Source organism: Oncorhynchus tshawytscha, linkage group LG26, assembly GCF_018296145.1.
Source record: "Oncorhynchus tshawytscha isolate Ot180627B linkage group LG26, Otsh_v2.0, whole genome shotgun sequence".
NCBI classification, from domain to species: domain Eukaryota; kingdom Metazoa; phylum Chordata; class Actinopteri; order Salmoniformes; family Salmonidae; genus Oncorhynchus; species Oncorhynchus tshawytscha.
The window spans coordinates 52,560,577-52,582,650 of record NC_056454.1 but is presented as its reverse complement, the minus strand read 5'-3'; the positions used below and the strand labels follow the sequence as shown (position 1 = coordinate 52,582,650).

Below are 22,074 nucleotides of genomic sequence, written 5' to 3'. Positions count from 1 at the left end.
ATATGTTTTGTCTTGGTGAAAGGTTGCAAGGTACAGTTTGTGCTGTGGTATACAATCCCGTCCGTGTATTTTATAGGTGACAACAATCACAACATCGACAGTGTGATTTACCGGTGGAACCCAGGGACCAAGGTGTTTGAGGTGAATCAGACCCTCGAGACTTCTGGTGCCTACGACTGGGAGTTCTTTTCCGTGGGCCCATACCACTTCCTGGTGGTGGCCAACACTTTCAATGGAATATCCACCAACATCAACTCCACCATATACATCTGGCTGGGAGGAATGTTCCAGCCATTTCAATACATCAAGGTGAGATGGTCCACTTAGTAGCTACGAGGCATAGCTAGGGCTGCAAAATCCCGGTTGGAAGTTTCCCCTTTATTTAGAAGAAAGATTCAATAAAATAATAATAAAATCAAGAGAATAGTCCAATTGGGATTTCTGGAAAAACCTGGGGATTTGGGGAAAGTTACCAGTTAATTTTTAGATTCCGTTTAGTTCTGGGTTTTACTGCTCAAGTCACAACTTGTGCCGTTTCTCTAGAGATATTTTTTCTCTGTTGTCCAACTCCTTATAGTTAAAGATTCACTTTGCAGAAATCGCGCCGTCATTTCCTCTTTGCTAAAATTGTAATAGTTCGCCTGATTTCAGTTAGCAGTCATTTTGTGGAGAATCATTGTACCATCTAAACTGCAGCAAAATATATTTTCCCTAACCAAAAAATTGTATATTCAGCTATTTAAAAGTGAAAGCCACAAAAACTTAACTTCAGAACAGGAAGTATATAAATAGCACACACAGAACAGATCTACTGTTATTAGACATGCTTTCAACTGCATGCAAAGATCTATAAATCACATTTCTATGTGAATTTGGTCAGGTCGCCCAAAAACGTACATATGGTAGCTTTAAGTGCAATAAAAGTGGTAATTAACTACAATGACCTGAAACCATTGTGTCTACAGCTGCCTGCCCTCATTGGTTCTTGCCGAGAGCCCGGCAGACATAGAGAGGGAGAGAGACATGAAAGGGATAGAGAGCGGTTGATTACATCTAATCTGATAGTTGTTATTTGGCAGTGTTAAAAGTATTCCTTATCTACTGTGAAGAATTACTGTGGATTTGGTAGGACAGCAGGCAGCTAGCCAGTAAGCTAGCCAGCTATGCAGACAGCCAGCTAGCCAGCTAGCCAGCCATCTAGCCAGCCAGCCAGCCAGCCAGCCAGCTAGCCAGCTAGCCAGTAGCCAGCTAGCCTGTAGCCAGTAAATGATTGACGTTTCAATGGACTTCTTCAGAATAATCCCATAGGGGAAGACAATACACAATACATTACTTTATTAAAGTAGTGTATTGTGAATAAACAATGGTTTATTAATAAGTGATATGCAGAAATGGGCCGTCACGAGCATCATTGGGGTTTTATTAATTAAATAATCATCATTATGTGAAGTAAAGTGTTGTGAATAAATGATGATTGGAGCCTTATGAAGTGACAGTGATGGGCAGTCACTACCATCAATTGTTTTAGTCTGTGTTGTTGCAGCATCGAACCCAAATAACACATTTATTGTGAATGAATACATCGAAACCGAAAGTGAAAAAAACTGTAACCGAACTCAGAAAACAGTAAATCCTCAGCACTATTTACGGGAGATGAATTACCTCTTATGGCTGGAGGAGAGCGGAGGAGAGTGGAAAGAGGAGAGAGGTGGAGAGGAGGAAGAGGAGAGAGAAGAGGAGAGGATGGAGGAGGAGAGAGGAGGAGAGTGGAAAGAGGAGAGAGGAGGAAGAGGAGAGAGGAAAGAGGAGGAGGAGAGAGAAGAGAGGAGGATGGAGGAGGAGGTAGAGAGAGGAGGAGGAGGAGAGAGGAGAGGATGGAGGTGGAGAGAGGAAAGAGGAGGAGGTGGAGAGAGAAGGAGAAGGAGAGAGGAAGAGGAGGAGAGGATTGAGGAGGAGAGAGGAAGAGGAGGAGAGAGGAGAGGATGGAGGAGGAGAGAGGAAAGAGGAGGAGGTGGAGAGAGAAGGAGAGAGAAGAGAGGAGGAGAGAGAAGAGAGGATGGAGGAGGAAGAGGAGGAGAGAGGAGAGGATAGAGGAGGAGAGAGGAAGAGAGATGAAAAGGAGAAGGAATCATCTGGGAGGTGGGAACATACTCAGCTCCTCTGCTGTGAACCTCGTCTCCAGCTGTAACCTCAGTCAGTCAGACACGCTGCAGGGCATTAGAGGGCAGACTGACTTCAACACACAGAAATAACATCATGCAGACTCAGAGGTTTACTACTTAGTCTTGCTCATCACGATAAGAAGCCTGGATAAATCAAGGCTAGACTCAGAGTCGATACTCTGTAGCTTTCTTTATGATAGAATCATCAGCCGTGTGGAGCTCCCCACATTGTTACTCATAGAAAATATAAATGATTGTAAACTCAAAAGGAATCAATTAAGTTGAATCCCTCTTAGGAAATTGATCTTATCCGGCCATAGACAAACGGGTATGAACCTGATCTCTGAACGGGTTTATTAATGTTAACTCAAATGGAATATGCGGCTTAGCTGCCCCCGGCCTAGCTTCCCCCGACCTAGCTGCCCCCGACCTAGCTGCCCCCGACCTAGCTGCCCCCCAGCCTAGCTGCCCCCGACCTAGCTGCCCCGACCTAGCTGCCCCCCGGCCTAGCTGCCCCCCCGACCTAGCTGCCCCCCCGGCCTAGACCTAGCTGGCTAGCTGACCTAGCCCCCGACCTAGCGCTGATCCTTTGAATACAGAGATGATAGATGGCATTTAGTATACATGACAAAAGTATAGACAGTGTTTCACCTCCTGCTCTATACCTGTTGACTCAGTGCAATCACAATCACTCTCTAAAATATCACTCTAAAACATCACAGCTCTGTGTTTATGGCTCTGTGGGGGTTTTTCTTCGATGGTTTCAGTCTGTTGTGACCGTTTAATGCTAGGAGAAAATAGTTTCCTTGACTGCTGTCCAACAGAAGATCAATCCTGAACAAGAGGCTGTTGTGGTTCTGGGTCTGTGTCCAAACGCACCCTATTCCCTATATAGTGCATTACGTTTGACCAGGGCTCATAGGGACTAGGGTGCCACCTGGGACTGAGTCTTAAAGCTGACTATAGAAGGATGTATCAATAGACCTCTACCTCTGCTGTACGGTTTGAAAGCAAGCAGGGTATAATTAACGAGTGAAGTACAAGTTAAATCACTTATCATCCTGTGTACATATCAACAGTAGACTGTAGTTGGTAGCCCCCCCACCACATGTTAGACATCAGAAAGACATTTGGTCTCTGAGCTCGGGGGGAAATTCCAGCCCGGTTAGTTACGCTTGAAGCCATCATGGCTGTTTTGACAAGTTCTTTTGGGTGGGTCAAAGAAGGTACATCCCAAATAGCACTTTTAAATCCCTACGTTCCCCACGAGCCCTTGTCAAAACTAGTGCACTAAATATGGATTAGGGTGCCATTTGGTATGCAGACAGAGACTTCACAGCTTTATAACATCAGACTGTTGCTCTAGTTCTCCCCTCAGACAGAGACTTCACAGCTTTATAACATCAGACTGTTGCTCTAGTTCTCCCCTCAGACAGAGACTTCACAGCTTTATAACATCAGACTGTTGCTCTAGTCCTCCTGGCAGACAGAGACTTCACAGCTTTATAACATCAGACTGTTGTTCTAGTCCTCCTGGCAGACAGACTAGATGTCCTGTACATAACACCACATGATGAAACCACCAATCATTACTCAAGCTGTTTCTTCTCCAGGATATGCCCTGATCTCCATCGTTGTCTGAATCTGAGCGAAAGTTAACCCAGAACTGTACTGAACAAAGATATAAACGAAACATGCAACAATTTCAAAGATTTTATTGAGTTACAGTTCATATAAGGAAATCAGTCATTTGAAATGAATTCATTTGACCCTAATCTATGGATTTCACATGACTGGGGAATACAGATATGCATCTGTTGGTCACAGATTACTTTTGAACTTTAAAAAAAAGTAGGATCAGAAAACCAGTCAGTATCTGGTGTGAAAAGGATTTGTCTCAAGCGGCGCGACACATCTCCTTCTCTGTCACGTAGACGCTGGGAGTCAGAAAACAAGGTGGTGAGTTTAGTAATAAACGGAACATGGGACAATAGAACACCAGTAGTGTAGAGACATGAAACACAATGCTGACTGGGGAAAGAAGCTAACGGAGGGCCAGGTACAGGGGAGGTAATACGTGAGGTTATGGAGTCCAGGTGTGCGTAATGATGGATCCCAGGACTGGTGGTTAGTATCCCGGCAACGCGGGAGAAGACGTGACATTCACAGAAAACCAGGCAGTATCTGGTGTGACCACCATTTGCCTCATGCAGCGCGAAAACATCTCCTTCACATGGAGTTGATCAGACTGTTGATTGATCAGGCCGTTGATTGATCAGGATGTTGATTGTGGTCTGTGGAATGTTGTCCCACTCCTCTTCAATGGCTGTGTGAAGTTGCTGGATGTTGACAGAAACTGGAACATGCTGTTGTACAGGTCGATCCAGAGCATCCCAAACATGCTCAATGGGTGACATGTCTGAGTATACAGGCCATGGAAGAACTGGGACATTTTCAGCTTCCAGGAATTGTGTCCAGATCCTTTCAACATGGGGCCGTGCATTATCATGCTGAAACATGAGGTGATGGCTGTGGATGAGTGGCTCAACAATGGGCCTCAGGATCTCATCACGGTATCTCTGTGTATTCAAATTGCCATCGATAAAATGCAATTGTGTTCGTCGTCTGTAGCTTATTCCTGCCCATACCATAACCCCACCATGGGCCACTCTGTTCACAATGTTGACATCAGCAAGCCGCTTGCCCACACAACGCCCTACACATGGTCTATGGTTGCTCGCTCCCTCAACTTTACACATCTGTGGCATTGTGTTGCACATTTTAAAGTGGCCTTTCATTGTCCCCAGCACAGGGTGCACCTGTGTAATGATCATGCTGTTTAATCAGCTTCTTGATCTGCCACACCTGTCAGGTGGATGGATTATCTTGTCAAAGGAGGAATGTTCACTAACAGGGATGTAAACACATGTGAGGAAAATAAGCTTTTGTGTGTATGGAACATTTCTGGGATGTTTTTTTTACTGACCTTGAACCTTCTCCTTGACCCCTAACCTCTGACCCCTGCAGACGGTGGGAGCGACGGACTGGGAGATGTTCCAGGTCAAGGATCGGTACTTCCTGGCGGTGGCTAATGGCCAGAAACTGAACGAGAGAGGCCCTAGTCACTACAACATCAACTCAACCATCTACGAACTGAACGTGATCACACAAACCTTCGTTAAGTTCCAGGACATCGTCACAAACAGGTTAGTCCACTGAGCCACACCAGAGGGCATTCAGTTCTCTATAAAAGCCTTGTTTTGTCCTTTACAACGTATTCTTTACCTCATTGTCCTCTCTCCAATTCAATTTAAACAACTTAATCCCTTTGGAGCGATGCGTCAGACACATGAACAACAAACCTGGTACACACCTGGTACACACCCGGTACACACCCGGTACACACCCGGTACACACCCGGTACACACCTGGTACACACCTGTTACACTCGGTACACTCCCGGTACACACCTGGTACACACCCGGTACACACCCGGTACACACCAGGTACACACACCGGTACACACCCGGTACACACCTGGTACACACCTGTTACACTCCTGGTGCCTAAACACTCCACTGTGGTTTGATCTTTGCAGTGCGGTGGACTGGGAATTCTTCTCGGTGGGTGAAGAGAAGTTCCTTGTTGTGGCCAATTCTCACGATGGATCCTCGTATTCTTTAAACAGTGTTATATACAGGTGAGGTACTCTATTAAACAGTGTTATATACAGGTGAGGTACTCTATTAAACAGTGTTATATACAGGTGAGGTACTCTATTAAACAGTGTTATATACAGGTGAGGTACTCTATTAAACAGTGTTATATACAGGTGAGGTACTCTATTAAACAGTGTTATATACAGGTGAGGTACTCTATTAAACAGTGTTATATACAGGTGAGGTACTCTATTAAACAGTGTTATATACAGGTGAGGTACTCTATTAAACAGTGTTATATACAGGTGAGGTACTCTATTAAACAGTGTTATATACAGGTGAGGTACTCTATTAAACAGTGTTATATACAGGTGAGGTACTCTATTAAACAGTGTTATATACAGGTGAGGTACTCTATTAAACAGTGTTATATACAGGTGAGGTACTCTATTAAACAGTGTTATATACAGGTGAGGTACTCTATTAAACAGTGTTATATACAGGTGAGGTACTCTATTAAACAGTGTTATATACAGGTGAGGTACTCTATTAAACAGTGTTATATACAGGTGAGGTACTCTATTAAACAGTGTTATATACAGGTGAGGTACTCTATTAAACAGTGGTATATACAGGTGAGGTACTCTATTAAACAGTGGTATATACAGGTGAGGTACTCTATTAAACAGTGTTGGACAGGTGAGGTACTCTATTAAACAGTGTTGGACAGGTGAGGTACTCTATTAAACAGTGTTATATACAGGTGAGGTACTCTATTAAACAGTGTTATATACAGGTGAGGTACTCTATTAAACAGTGTTATATACAGGTGAGGTATTCTATTAAACAGTGTTATATACAGGTGAGGTACTCTATTAAACAGTGTTATATACAGGTGAGGTACTCTATTAAACAGTGTTATATACAGGTGAGGTACTCTATTAAACAGTGTTATATACAGGTGAGGTACTCTATTAAACAGTGTTATATACAGGTGAGGTACTCTATTAAACAGTGTTATATACAGGTGAGGTACTCTATTAAACAGTGTTATATACAGGTGAGGTACTCTATTAAACAGTGTTATATACAGGTGAGGTACTCTATTAAACAGTGTTATATACAGGTGAGGTACTCTATTAAACAGTGTTATATACAGGTGAGGTACTCTATTAAACAGTGTTATATACAGGTGAGGTACTCTATTAAACAGTGTTATATACAGGTGAGGTACTCTATTAAACAGTGTTATATACAGGTGAGGTACTCTATTAAACAGTGTTATATACAGGTGAGGTACTCTATTAAACAGTGTTATATACAGGTGAGGTACTCTATTAAACAGTGGTATATACAGGTGAGGTACTCTATTAAACAGTGGTATATACAGGTGAGGTACTCTATTAAACAGTGTTGGACAGGTGAGGTACTCTATTAAACAGTGTTGGACAGGTGAGGTACTCTATTAAACAGTGTTATATACAGGTGAGGTACTCTATTAAACAGTGTTATATACAGGTGAGGTACTCTATTAAACAGTGTTATATACAGGTGAGGTATTCTATTAAACAGTGTTATATACAGGTGAGGTACTCTATTAAACAGTGTTATATACAGGTGAGGTACTCTATTAAACAGTGTTATATACAGGTGAGGTACTCTATTAAACAGTGTTATATACAGGTGAGGTACTCTATTAAACAGTGTTATATACAGGTGAGGTACTCTATTAAACAGTGTTATATACAGGTGAGGTACTCTATTAAACAGTGTTATATACAGGTGAGGTACTCTATTAAACAGTGTTATATACAGGTGAGGTACTCTATTAAACAGTGTTATATACAGGTGAGGTACTCTATTAAACAGTGTTATATACAGGTGAGGTACTCTATTAAACAGTGTTATATACAGGTGAGGTACTCTATTAAACAGTGTTATATACAGGTGAGGTACTCTATTAAACAGTGTTATATACAGGTGAGGTACTCTATTAAACAGTGTTATATACAGGTGAGGTACTCTATTAAACAGTGTTATATACAGGTGAGGTACTCTATTAAACAGTGTTATATACAGGTGAGGTACTCTATTAAACAGTGTTATATACAGGTGAGGTACTCTATTAAACAGTGTTATATACAGGTGAGGTACTGTATTAAACAGTGGTATATACAGGTGAGGTACTCTATTAAACAGTGGTATATACAGGTGAGGTACTCTATTAAACAGTGGTATATACAGGTGAGGTACTCTATTAAACAGTGTTATATACAGGTGAGGTACTCTATTAAACAGTGTTATATACAGGTGAGGTACTCTATTAAACAGTGTTATATACAGGTGAGGTACTCTATTAAACAGTGTTATATACAGGTGAGGTACTCTATTAAACAGTGTTATATACAGGTGAGTTACTCTATTAAACAGTGTTATATACAGGTGAGGTACTCTATTAAACAGTGTTATATACAGGTGAGGTACTCTATTAAACAGTGTTATATACAGGTGAGGTACTCTATTAAACAGTGTTATATACAGGTGAGGTACTCTATTAAACAGTGTTATATACAGGTGAGGTACTCTATTAAACAGTGTTATATACAGGTGAGGTACTCTATTAAACAGTGTTATATACAGGTGAGGTACTCTATTAAACAGTGTTATATACAGGTGAGGTACTCTATTAAACAGTGTTATATACAGGTGAGGTACTCTATTAAACAGTGTTATATACAGGTGAGGTACTCTATTAAACAGTGTTATATACAGGTGAGGTACTCTATTAAACAGTGTTATATACAGGTGAGGTACTCTATTAAACAGTGTTATATACAGGTGAGGTACTCTATTAAACAGTGTTATATACAGGTGAGGTACTCTATTAAACAGTGTTATATACAGGTGAGGTACTCTATTAAACAGTGTTATATACAGGTGAGGTACTCTATTAAACAGTGTTATATACAGGTGAGGTACTCTATTAAACAGTGTTATATACAGGTGAGGTACTCTATTAAACAGTGTTATATACAGGTGAGGTACTCTATTAAACAGTGTTATATACAGGTGAGGTACTCTATTAAACAGTGTTATATACAGGTGAGGTACTCTATTAAACAGTGTTATATACAGGTGAGGTACTCTATTAAACAGTGTTATATACAGGTGAGGTACTCTATTAAACAGTGGTATATACAGGTGAGGTACTCTATTAAACAGTGGTATATACAGGTGAGGTACTCTATTAAACAGTGTTGGACAGGTGAGGTACTCTATTAAACAGTGTTGGACAGGTGAGGTACTCTATTAAACAGTGTTATATACAGGTGAGGTACTCTATTAAACAGTGTTATATACAGGTGAGGTACTCTATTAAACAGTGTTATATACAGGTGAGGTATTCTATTAAACAGTGTTATATACAGGTGAGGTACTCTATTAAACAGTGTTATATACAGGTGAGGTACTCTATTAAACAGTGTTATATACAGGTGAGGTACTCTATTAAACAGTGTTATATACAGGTGAGGTACTCTATTAAACAGTGTTATATACAGGTGAGGTACTCTATTAAACAGTGTTATATACAGGTGAGGTACTCTATTAAACAGTGTTATATACAGGTGAGGTACTCTATTAAACAGTGTTATATACAGGTGAGGTACTCTATTAAACAGTGTTATATACAGGTGAGGTACTCTATTAAACAGTGTTATATACAGGTGAGGTACTCTATTAAACAGTGTTATATACAGGTGAGGTACTCTATTAAACAGTGTTATATACAGGTGAGGTACTCTATTAAACAGTGTTATATACAGGTGAGGTACTCTATTAAACAGTGTTATATACAGGTGAGGTACTCTATTAAACAGTGTTATATACAGGTGAGGTACTCTATTAAACAGTGGTATATACAGGTGAGGTACTCTATTAAACAGTGGTATATACAGGTGAGGTACTCTATTAAACAGTGTTGGACAGGTGAGGTACTCTATTAAACAGTGTTGGACAGGTGAGGTACTCTATTAAACAGTGTTATATACAGGTGAGGTACTCTATTAAACAGTGTTATATACAGGTGAGGTACTCTATTAAACAGTGTTATATACAGGTGAGGTATTCTATTAAACAGTGTTATATACAGGTGAGGTACTCTATTAAACAGTGTTATATACAGGTGAGGTACTCTATTAAACAGTGTTATATACAGGTGAGGTACTCTATTAAACAGTGTTATATACAGGTGAGGTACTCTATTAAACAGTGTTATATACAGGTGAGGTACTCTATTAAACAGTGTTATATACAGGTGAGGTACTCTATTAAACAGTGTTATATACAGGTGAGGTACTCTATTAAACAGTGTTATATACAGGTGAGGTACTCTATTAAACAGTGTTATATACAGGTGAGGTACTCTATTAAACAGTGTTATATACAGGTGAGGTACTCTATTAAACAGTGTTATATACAGGTGAGGTACTCTATTAAACAGTGTTATATACAGGTGAGGTACTCTATTAAACAGTGTTATATACAGGTGAGGTACTCTATTAAACAGTGTTATATACAGGTGAGGTACTCTATTAAACAGTGTTATATACAGGTGAGGTACTCTATTAAACAGTGGTATATACAGGTGAGGTACTCTATTAAACAGTGTTATATACAGGTGAGGTACTCTATTAAACAGTGTTATATACAGGTGAGGTACTCTATTAAACAGTGTTATATACAGGTGAGGTACTCTATTAAACAGTGTTATATACAGGTGAGGTACTCTATTAAACAGTGTTATATACAGGTGAGGTACTCTATTAAACAGTGTTATATACAGGTGAGGTACTCTATTAAACAGTGTTATATACAGGTGAGGTACTCTATTAAACAGTGTTATATACAGGTGAGGTACTCTATTAAACAGTGTTATATACAGGTGAGGTACTCTATTAAACAGTGGTATATACAGGTGAGGTACTCTATTAAACAGTGGTATATACAGGTGAGGTACTCTATTAAACAGTGTTGGACAGGTGAGGTACTCTATTAAACAGTGTTGGACAGGTGAGGTACTCTATTAAACAGTGTTATATACAGGTGAGGTACTCTATTAAACAGTGTTATATACAGGTGAGGTACTGTATTAAACAGTGGTATATACAGGTGAGGTACTCTATTAAACAGTGGTATATACAGGTGAGGTACTCTATTAAACAGTGGTATATACAGGTGAGGTACTCTATTAAACAGTGTTATATACAGGTGAGGTACTCTATTAAACAGTGTTATATACAGGTGAGGTACTCTATTAAACAGTGTTATATACAGGTGAGGTACTCTATTAAACAGTGTTATATACAGGTGAGGTACTCTATTAAACAGTGTTATATACAGGTGAGGTACTCTATTAAACAGTGTTATATACAGGTGAGTTACTCTATTAAACAGTGTTATATACAGGTGAGATACTCTATTAAACAGTGTTATATACAGGTGAGGTACTCTATTAAACAGTGTTATATACAGGTGAGGTACTCTATTAAACAGTGTTATATACAGGTGAGGTACTCTATTAAACAGTGGTATATACAGGTGAGGTACTCTATTAAACAGTGGTATATACAGGTGAGGTACTCTATTAAACAGTGTTGGACAGGTGAGGTACTCTATTAAACAGTGTTATATACAGGTGAGGTACTCTATTAAACAGTGTTATATACAGGTGAGGTACTCTATTAAACAGTGTTATATACAGGTGAGGTACTCTATTAAACAGTGTTATATACAGGTGAGGTACTCTATTAAACAGTGTTATATACAGGTGAGGTACTCTATTAAACAGTGGTATATACAGGTGAGGTACTCTATTAAACAGTGGTATATACAGGTGAGGTACTCTATTAAACAGTGTTGGACAGGTGAGGTACTCTATTAAACCATGTTGGACAGGTGAGGTACTCTATTAAACAGTGTTATATACAGGTGAGGTACTCTATTAAACAGTGTTATATACAGGTGAGGTACTCTATTAAACAGTGGTATATACAGGTGAGGTACTCTATTAAACAGTGGTATATACAGGTGAGGTACTCTATTAAACAGTGGTATATACAGGTGAGGTACTCTATTAAACAGTGTTGGACAGGTGAGGTACTCTATTAAACAGTGTTATATACAGGTGAGGTACTCTATTAAACAGTGTTATATACAGGTGAGGTACTCTATTAAACAGTGTTATATACAGGTGAGGTACTCTATTAAACAGTGTTGGACAGGTGAGGTACTCTATTAAACAGTGTTGGACAGGTGAGGTACTCTATTAAACAGTGTTATATACAGGTGAGGTACTCTATTAAACAGTGTTATATACAGGTGAGGTACTCTATTAAACAGTGTTATATACAGGTGAGGTACTCTATTAAACAGTGTTATATACAGGTGAGTTACTCTATTAAACAGTGTTATATACAGGTGAGATACTCTATTAAACAGTGTTATATACAGGTGAGGTACTCTATTAAACAGTGTTATATACAGGTGAGGTACTCTATTAAACAGTGTTATATACAGGTGAGGTACTCTATTAAACAGTGGTATATACAGGTGAGGTACTCTATTAAACAGTGGTATATACAGGTGAGGTACTCTATTAAACAGTGTTGGACAGGTGAGGTACTCTATTAAACAGTGTTATATACAGGTGAGGTACTCTATTAAACAGTGTTATATACAGGTGAGGTACTCTATTAAACAGTGTTATATACAGGTGAGGTACTCTATTAAACAGTGTTATATACAGGTGAGGTACTCTATTAAACAGTGTTATATACAGGTGAGGTACTCTATTAAACAGTGGTATATACAGGTGAGGTACTCTATTAAACAGTGGTATATACAGGTGAGGTACTCTATTAAACAGTGTTGGACAGGTGAGGTACTCTATTAAACAGTGTTGGACAGGTGAGGTACTCTATTAAACAGTGTTATATACAGGTGAGGTACTCTATTAAACAGTGTTATATACAGGTGAGGTACTCTATTAAACAGTGGTATATACAGGTGAGGTACTCTATTAAACAGTGGTATATACAGGTGAGGTACTCTATTAAACAGTGGTATATACAGGTGAGGTACTCTATTAAACAGTGTTGGACAGGTGAGGTACTCTATTAAACAGTGTTATATACAGGTGAGGTACTCTATTAAACAGTGTTATATACAGGTGAGGTACTCTATTAAACAGTGTTATATACAGGTGAGGTACTCTATTAAACAGTGTTATATACAGGTGAGGTACTCTATTAAACAGTGTTATATACAGGTGAGGTACTCTATTAAACAGTGTTATATACAGGTGAGGTACTCTATTAAACAGTGTTATATACAGGTGAGGTACTCTATTAAACAGTGTTATATACAGGTGAGGTATTCTATTAAACAGTGTTATATACAGGTGAGGTACTCTATTAAACAGTGTTATATACAGGTGAGGTACTCTATTAAACAGTGTTATATACAGGTGAGGTACTCTATTAAACAGTGGTATATACAGGTGAGGTACTCTATTAAACAGTGGTATATACAGGTGAGGTACTCTATTAAACAGTGTTGGACAGGTGAGGTACTCTATTAAACAGTGTTATATACAGGTGAGGTACTCTATTAAACAGTGTTATATACAGGTGAGGTACTCTATTAAACAGTGTTATATACAGGTGAGGTACTCTATTAAACAGTGTTATATACAGGTGAGGTACTCTATTAAACAGTGTTATATACAGGTGAGGTACTCTATTAAACAGTGTTATATACAGGTGAGGTACTCTATTAAACAGTGTTATATACAGGTGAGGTACTCTATTAAACAGTGGTATATACAGGTGAAGTACTCTATTAAACAGTGGTATATACAGGTGAGGTACTCTATTAAACAGTGTTGTACAGGTGAGGTACTCTATTAAACAGTGTTATATACAGGTGAGGTACTCTATTAAACAGTGTTATATACAGGTGAGGTACTCTATTAAACAGTGTTATATACAGGTGAGGTACTCTATTAAACAGTGTTATATACAGGTGAGGTACTCTATTAAACAGTGTTATATACAGGTGAGGTACTCTATTAAACAGTGTTATATACAGGTGAGGTACTCTATTAAACAGTGTTATATACAGGTGAGATACTCTATTAAACAGTGTTATATACAGGTGAGGTACTCTATTAAACAGTGTTATATACAGGTGAGGTACTCTATTAAACAGTGTTATATACAGGTGAGGTACTCTATTAAACAGTGTTATATACAGGTGAGGTACTCTATTAAACAGTGGTATATACAGGTGAGGTACTCTATTAAACAGTGGTATATACAGGTGAGGTACTCTATTAAACAGTGTTGGACAGGTGAGGTACTCTATTAAACAGTGTTGGACAGGTGAGGTACTCTATTAAACAGTGTTATATACAGGTGAGGTACTCTATTAAACAGTGTTATATACAGGTGAGGTACTGTATTAAACAGTGGTATATACAGGTGAGGTACTCTATTAAACAGTGGTATATACAGGTGAGGTACTCTATTAAACAGTGGTATATACAGGTGAGGTACTCTATTAAACAGTGTTATATACAGGTGAGGTACTCTATTAAACAGTGTTATATACAGGTGAGGTACTCTATTAAACAGTGTTATATACAGGTGAGGTACTCTATTAAACAGTGTTATATACAGGTGAGGTACTCTATTAAACAGTGTTATATACAGGTGAGGTACTCTATTAAACAGTGTTATATACAGGTGAGTTACTCTATTAAACAGTGTTATATACAGGTGAGATACTCTATTAAACAGTGTTATATACAGGTGAGGTACTCTATTAAACAGTGTTATATACAGGTGAGGTACTCTATTAAACAGTGTTATATACAGGTGAGGTACTCTATTAAACAGTGGTATATACAGGTGAGGTACTCTATTAAACAGTGGTATATACAGGTGAGGTACTCTATTAAACAGTGTTGGACAGGTGAGGTACTCTATTAAACAGTGTTATATACAGGTGAGGTACTCTATTAAACAGTGTTATATACAGGTGAGGTACTCTATTAAACAGTGTTATATACAGGTGAGGTACTCTATTAAACAGTGTTATATACAGGTGAGGTACTCTATTAAACAGTGTTATATACAGGTGAGGTACTCTATTAAACAGTGGTATATACAGGTGAGGTACTCTATTAAACAGTGGTATATACAGGTGAGGTACTCTATTAAACAGTGTTGGACAGGTGAGGTACTCTATTAAACAGTGTTGGACAGGTGAGGTACTCTATTAAACAGTGTTATATACAGGTGAGGTACTCTATTAAACAGTGTTATATACAGGTGAGGTACTCTATTAAACAGTGGTATATACAGGTGAGGTACTCTATTAAACAGTGGTATATACAGGTGAGGTACTCTATTAAACAGTGGTATATACAGGTGAGGTACTCTATTAAACAGTGTTGGACAGGTGAGGTACTCTATTAAACAGTGTTATATACAGGTGAGGTACTCTATTAAACAGTGTTATATACAGGTGAGGTACTCTATTAAACAGTGTTATATACAGGTGAGGTACTCTATTAAACAGTGTTGGACAGGTGAGGTACTCTATTAAACAGTGTTGGACAGGTGAGGTACTCTATTAAACAGTGTTATATACAGGTGAGGTACTCTATTAAACAGTGTTATATACAGGTGAGGTACTCTATTAAACAGTGTTATATACAGGTGAGGTACTCTATTAAACAGTGTTATATACAGGTGAGTTACTCTATTAAACAGTGTTATATACAGGTGAGATACTCTATTAAACAGTGTTATATACAGGTGAGGTACTCTATTAAACAGTGTTATATACAGGTGAGGTACTCTATTAAACAGTGTTATATACAGGTGAGGTACTCTATTAAACAGTGGTATATACAGGTGAGGTACTCTATTAAACAGTGGTATATACAGGTGAGGTACTCTATTAAACAGTGTTGGACAGGTGAGGTACTCTATTAAACAGTGTTATATACAGGTGAGGTACTCTATTAAACAGTGTTATATACAGGTGAGGTACTCTATTAAACAGTGTTATATACAGGTGAGGTACTCTATTAAACAGTGTTATATACAGGTGAGGTACTCTATTAAACAGTGTTATATACAGGTGAGGTACTCTATTAAACAGTGGTATATACAGGTGAGGTACTCTATTAAACAGTGGTATATACAGGTGAGGTACTCTATTAAACAGTGTTGGACAGGTGAGGTACTCTATTAAACAGTGTTGGACAGGTGAGGTACTCTATTAAACAGTGTTATATACAGGTGAGGTACTCTATTAAACAGTGTTATATACAGGTGAGGTACTCTATTAAACAGTGGTATATACAGGTGAGGTACTCTATTAAACAGTGGTATATACAGGTGAGGTACTCTATTAAACAGTGGTATATACAGGTGAGGTACTCTATTAAACAGTGTTGGACAGGTGAGGTACTCTATTAAACAGTGTTATATACAGGTGAGGTACTCTATTAAACAGTGTTATATACAGGTGAGGTACTCTATTAAACAGTGTTATATACAGGTGAGGTACTCTATTAAACAGTGTTATATACAGGTGAGGTACTCTATTAAACAGTGTTATATACAGGTGAGGTACTCTATTAAACAGTGTTATATACAGGTGAGGTACTCTATTAAACAGTGTTATATACAGGTGAGGTACTCTATTAAACAGTGTTATATACAGGTGAGGTACTCTATTAAACAGTGTTATATACAGGTGAGGTACTCTATTAAACAGTGTTATATACAGGTGAGGTACTCTATTAAACAGTGTTATATACAGGTGAGGTACTCTATTAAACAGTGGTATATACAGGTGAGGTACTCTATTAAACAGTGGTATATACAGGTGAGGTACTCTATTAAACAGTGTTGGACAGGTGAGGTACTCTATTAAACAGTGTTATATACAGGTGAGGTACTCTATTAAACAGTGTTATATACAGGTGAGGTACTCTATTAAACAGTGTTATATACAGGTGAGGTACTCTATTAAACAGTGTTATATACAGGTGAGGTACTCTATTAAACAGTGTTATATACAGGTGAGGTACTCTATTAAACAGTGGTATATACAGGTGAGGTACTCTATTAAACAGTGGTATATACAGGTGAGGTACTCTATTAAACAGTGTTGGACAGGTGAGGTACTCTATTAAACAGTGTTGGACAGGTGAGGTACTCTATTAAACAGTGTTATATACAGGTGAGGTACTCTATTAAACAGTGTTATATACAGGTGAGGTACTCTATTAAACAGTGTTATATACAGGTGAGGTACTCTATTAAACAGTGTTATATACAGGTGAGGTACTCTATTAAACAGTGGTATATACAGGTGAGGTACTCTATTAAACAGTGGTATATACAGGTGAGGTACTCTATTAAACAGTGTTGGACAGGTGAGGTACTCTATTAAACAGTGTTATATACAGGTGAGGTACTCTATTAAACAGTGTTATATACAGGTGAGGTACTCTATTAAACAGTGTTATATACAGGTGAGGTACTCTATTAAACAGTGTTATATACAGGTGAGGTACTCTATTAAACAGTGTTATATACAGGTGAGGTACTCTATTAAACAGTGGTATATACAGGTGAGGTACTCTATTAAACAGTGGTATATACAGGTGAGGTACTCTATTAAACAGTGTTGGACAGGTGAGGTACTCTATTAAACAGTGTTGGACAGGTGAGGTACTCTATTAAACAGTGTTATATACAGGTGAGGTACTCTATTAAACAGTGTTATATACAGGTGAGGTACTCTATTAAACAGTGGTATATACAGGTGAGGTACTCTATTAAACAGTGGTATATACAGGTGAGGTACTCTATTAAACAGTGGTATATACAGGTGAGGTACTCTATTAAACAGTGTTATATACAGGTGAGTACTCTATTAAACAGTGTTATATACAGGTGAGGTACTCTATTAAACAGTGTTATATACAGGTGAGGTACTCTATTAAACAGTGTTATATACAGGTGAGGTACTCTATTAAACAGTGTTATATACAGGTGAGGTACTCTATTAAACAGTGTTATATACAGGTGAGGTACTCTATTAAACAGTGTTATATACAGGTGAGGTACTCTATTAAACAGTGTTATATACAGGTGAGGTACTCTATTAAACAGTGTTATATACAGGTGAGGTACTCTATTAAACAGTGTTATATACAGGTGAGGTACTCTATTAAACAGTGTTATATACAGGTGAGGTACTCTATTAAACAGTGTTATATACAGGTGAGGTACTCTATTAAACAGTGGTATATACAGGTGAGGTACTCTATTAAACAGTGTTATATACAGGTGAGGTACTCTATTAAACAGTGTTGGACAGGTGAGGTATATACAGGTGAGGTACTCCATTAAACAGTGTTATATACAGGTGAGGTACTCTATTAAACAGTGTTATATACAGGTGAGGTACTCTATTAAACAGTGTTATATACAGGTGAGGTACTCTAAACATTAAACAGTGTTATATACAGGTGAGGTACTCTATTAAACAGTGTTATATACAGGTGAGGTACTCTATTAAACAGTGTTATATACAGGTGAGGTACTCTATTAAACAGTGTTATATACAGGTGAGGTACTCTATTAAACAGTGTTATATACAGGTGAGGTACTCTATTAAACAGTGTTATATACAGGTGAGGTACTCTATTAAACAGTGTTATATACAGTGAGGTACTTATTAAACAGTGTTATATACAGGTGAGGTACTCTATTAAACAGTGTTATATACAGGTGAGGTACTCTATTAAACAGTGTTATATACAGGTGAGGTACTCTATTAAACAGTGTTATATACAGGTGAGGTACTCTATTAAACAGTGGTATATACAGGTGAGGTACTCTATTAAACAGTGGTATATACAGGTGAGGTACTCTATTAAACAGTGTTGGACAGGTGAGGTACTCTATTAAACAGTGTTATATACAGGTGAGGTACTCTATTAAACAGTGTTATATACAGGTGAGGTACTCTATTAAACAGTGTTATATACAGGTGAGGTACTCTATTAAACAGTGTTATATACAGGTGAGGTACTCTATTAAACAGTGTTATATACAGGTGAGGTACTCTATTAAACAGTGGTATATACAGGTGAGGTACTCTATTAAACAGTGGTATATACAGGTGAGGTACTCTATTAAACAGTGTTGGACAGGTGAGGTACTCTATTAAACAGTGTTGGACAGGTGAGGTACTCTATTAAACAGTGTTATATACAGGTGAGGTACTCTATTAAACAGTGTTATATACAGGTGAGGTACTCTATTAAACAGTGGTATATACAGGTGAGGTACTCTATTAAACAGTGGTTATATACAGGTGAGGTACTCTATTAAACAGTGTTATATACAGGTGAGGTACTCTATTAAACAGTGTTATATACAGGTGAGGTACTCTATTAAACAGTGTTATATACAGGTGAGGTACTCTATTAAACAGTGTTATATACAGGTGAGGTACTCTATTAAACAGTGTTATATACAGGTGAGGTACTCTATTAAACAGTGTTATATACAGGTGAGGTACTCTATTAAACAGTGTTATATACAGGTGAGGTACTCTATTAAACAGTTTATATACAGGTGAGGTACTCTATTAAACAGTGTTATATACAGGTGAGGTACTCTATTAAACAGTGTTATATACAGGTGAGGTACTCTATTAAACAGTGTTATATACAGGTGAGGTACTCTATTAAACAGTGTTATATACAGGTGAGGTACTCTATTAAACAGTGTTATATACAGGTGAGGTACTCTATTAAACAGTGTTATATACAGGTGAGGTACTCTATTAAACAGTGTTATATACAGGTGAGGTACTCTATTAAACAGTGTTATATACAGGTGAGGTACTCTATTAAACAGTGTTATATACAGGTGAGGTACTCTATTAAACAGTGTTATATACAGGTGAGGTACTCTATTAAACAGTGTTATATACAGGTGAGGTACTCTATTAAACAGTGTTATATACAGGTGAGGTACTCTATTAAACAGTGTTATATACAGGTGAGGTACTCTATTAAACAGTGTTATGTACAGGTGAGGTACTCTATTAAACAGTGTTATATACAGGTGAGGTACTCTATTAAACAGTGTTATATACAGGTGAGGTACTCTATTAAACAGTGTTATATACAGGTGAGGTACTCTATTAAACAGTGTTATATACAGGTGAGGTACTCTATTAAACAGTGTTATATACAGGTGAGGTACTCTATTAAACAGTGTTATATACAGGTGAGGTACTCTATTAAACAGTGTTATATACAGGTGAGGTACTCTATTAAACAGTGTTATATACAGGTGAGGTACTCTATTAAACAGTGTTATATACAGGTGAGGTACTCTATTAAACAGTGTTATATACAGGTGAGGTACTCTATTAAACAGTGTTATATACAGGTGAGGTACTCTATTAAACAGTGTTATATACAGGTGAGGTACTCTATTAAACAGTGTTATATACAGGTGAGGTACTCTATTAAACAGTGTTATATACAGGTGAGGTACTCTATTAAACAGTGTTATATACAGGTGAGGTACTCTATTAAACAGTGTTATATACAGGTGAGGTACTCTATTAAACAGTGTTATATACAGGTGAGGTACTCTATTAAACAGTGTTATATACAGGTGAGGTACTCTATTAAACAGTGTTATATACAGGTGAGGTACTCTATTAAACAGTGTTATATACAGGTGAGGTACTCTATTAAACAGTGTTATATACAGGTGAGGTACTCTATTAAACAGTGTTATATACAGGTGAGGTACTCTATTAAACAGTGTTATATACAGGTGAGGTACTCTATTAAACAGTGTTATATACAGGTGAGGTACTCTATTAAACAGTGTTATATACAGGTGAGGTACTCTATTAAACAGTGTTATATACAGGTGAGGTACTCTATTAAACAGTGGTATATACAGGTGAGGTACTCTATTAAACAGTGTTATATACAGGTGAGGTACTCTATTAAACAGTGTTATATACAGGTGAGGTACTCTATTAAACAGTGTTATATACAGGTGAGGTACTCTATTAAACAGTGTTATATACAGGTGAGGTACTCTATTAAACAGTGTTATATACAGGTGAGGTACTCTATTAAACAGTGTTATATACAGGTGAGGTACTCTATTAAACAGTGTTATATACAGGTGAGGTACTCTATTAAACAGTGTTATATACAGGTGAGGTACTCTATTAAACAGTGTTATATACAGGTGAGGTACTCTATTAAACAGTGTTATATACAGGTGAGGTACTCTATTAAACAGTGTTATATACAGGTGAGGTACTCTATTAAACAGTGTTATATACAGGTGAGGTACTCTATTAAACAGTGTTATATACAGGTGAGGTACTCTATTAAACAGTGTTATATACAGGTGAGGTACTCTATTAAACAGTGTTATATACAGGTGAGGTACTCTATTAAACAGTGTTATATACAGGTGAGGTACTCTATTAAACAGTGTTATATACAGGTGAGGTACTCTATTAAACAGTGTTATATACAGGTGAGGTACTCTATTAAACAGTGGTATATACAGGTGAGGTACTCTATTAAACAGTGTTGGACAGGTGAGGTACTCTATTAAACAGTGTTATATACAGGTGAGGTACTCTATTAAACAGTGTTGGACAGGTGAGGTACTCTATTAAACAGTGTTATATACAGGTGAGGTACTCTATTAAACAGTGTTATATACAGGTGAGGCACTCTATTAAACAGTGGTATATACAGGTGAGGTACTCTATTAAACAGTGGTATATACAGGTGAGGTACTCTATTAAACAGTGGTATATACAGGTGAGGTACTCTATTAAACAGTGTTATATACAGGTGAGGTACTCTATTAAACAGTGTTATATACAGGTGAGGTACTCTATTAAACAGTGTTATATACAGGTGAGGTACTCTATTAAACAGTGTTATATACAGGTGAGGTACTCTATTAAACAGTGTTATATACAGGTGAGGTACTCTATTAAACAGTGTTATATACAGGTGAGGTATATAAACAGTGTACAGGTGAGGTACTCTATTAAACAGTGTTATATACAGGTGAGGTACTCTATTAAACAGTGTTATA

The 22,074-nt window shown here is 37.4% G+C and overlaps 1 protein-coding gene across 2 annotated transcripts in view; it reads left to right on the top strand.

Annotated features, from left to right (window-relative positions):
• LOC112238634 (thrombospondin-type laminin G domain and EAR repeat-containing protein-like) overlaps nt 1-22,074 on the top strand; it is a 66,200-nt gene that overhangs the window by 38,094 nt on the left and 6,032 nt on the right. For both annotated transcript variants that reach the window (XM_042307010.1, XM_042307011.1), the window contains exons 9-11: nt 77-309; nt 5,190-5,368; nt 5,761-5,862. In XM_042307010.1, the coding sequence (XP_042162944.1) occupies nt 77-309; nt 5,190-5,368; nt 5,761-5,862 (514 nt within the window). The remainder of the gene's footprint in view (nt 1-76; nt 310-5,189; nt 5,369-5,760; nt 5,863-22,074) is intronic.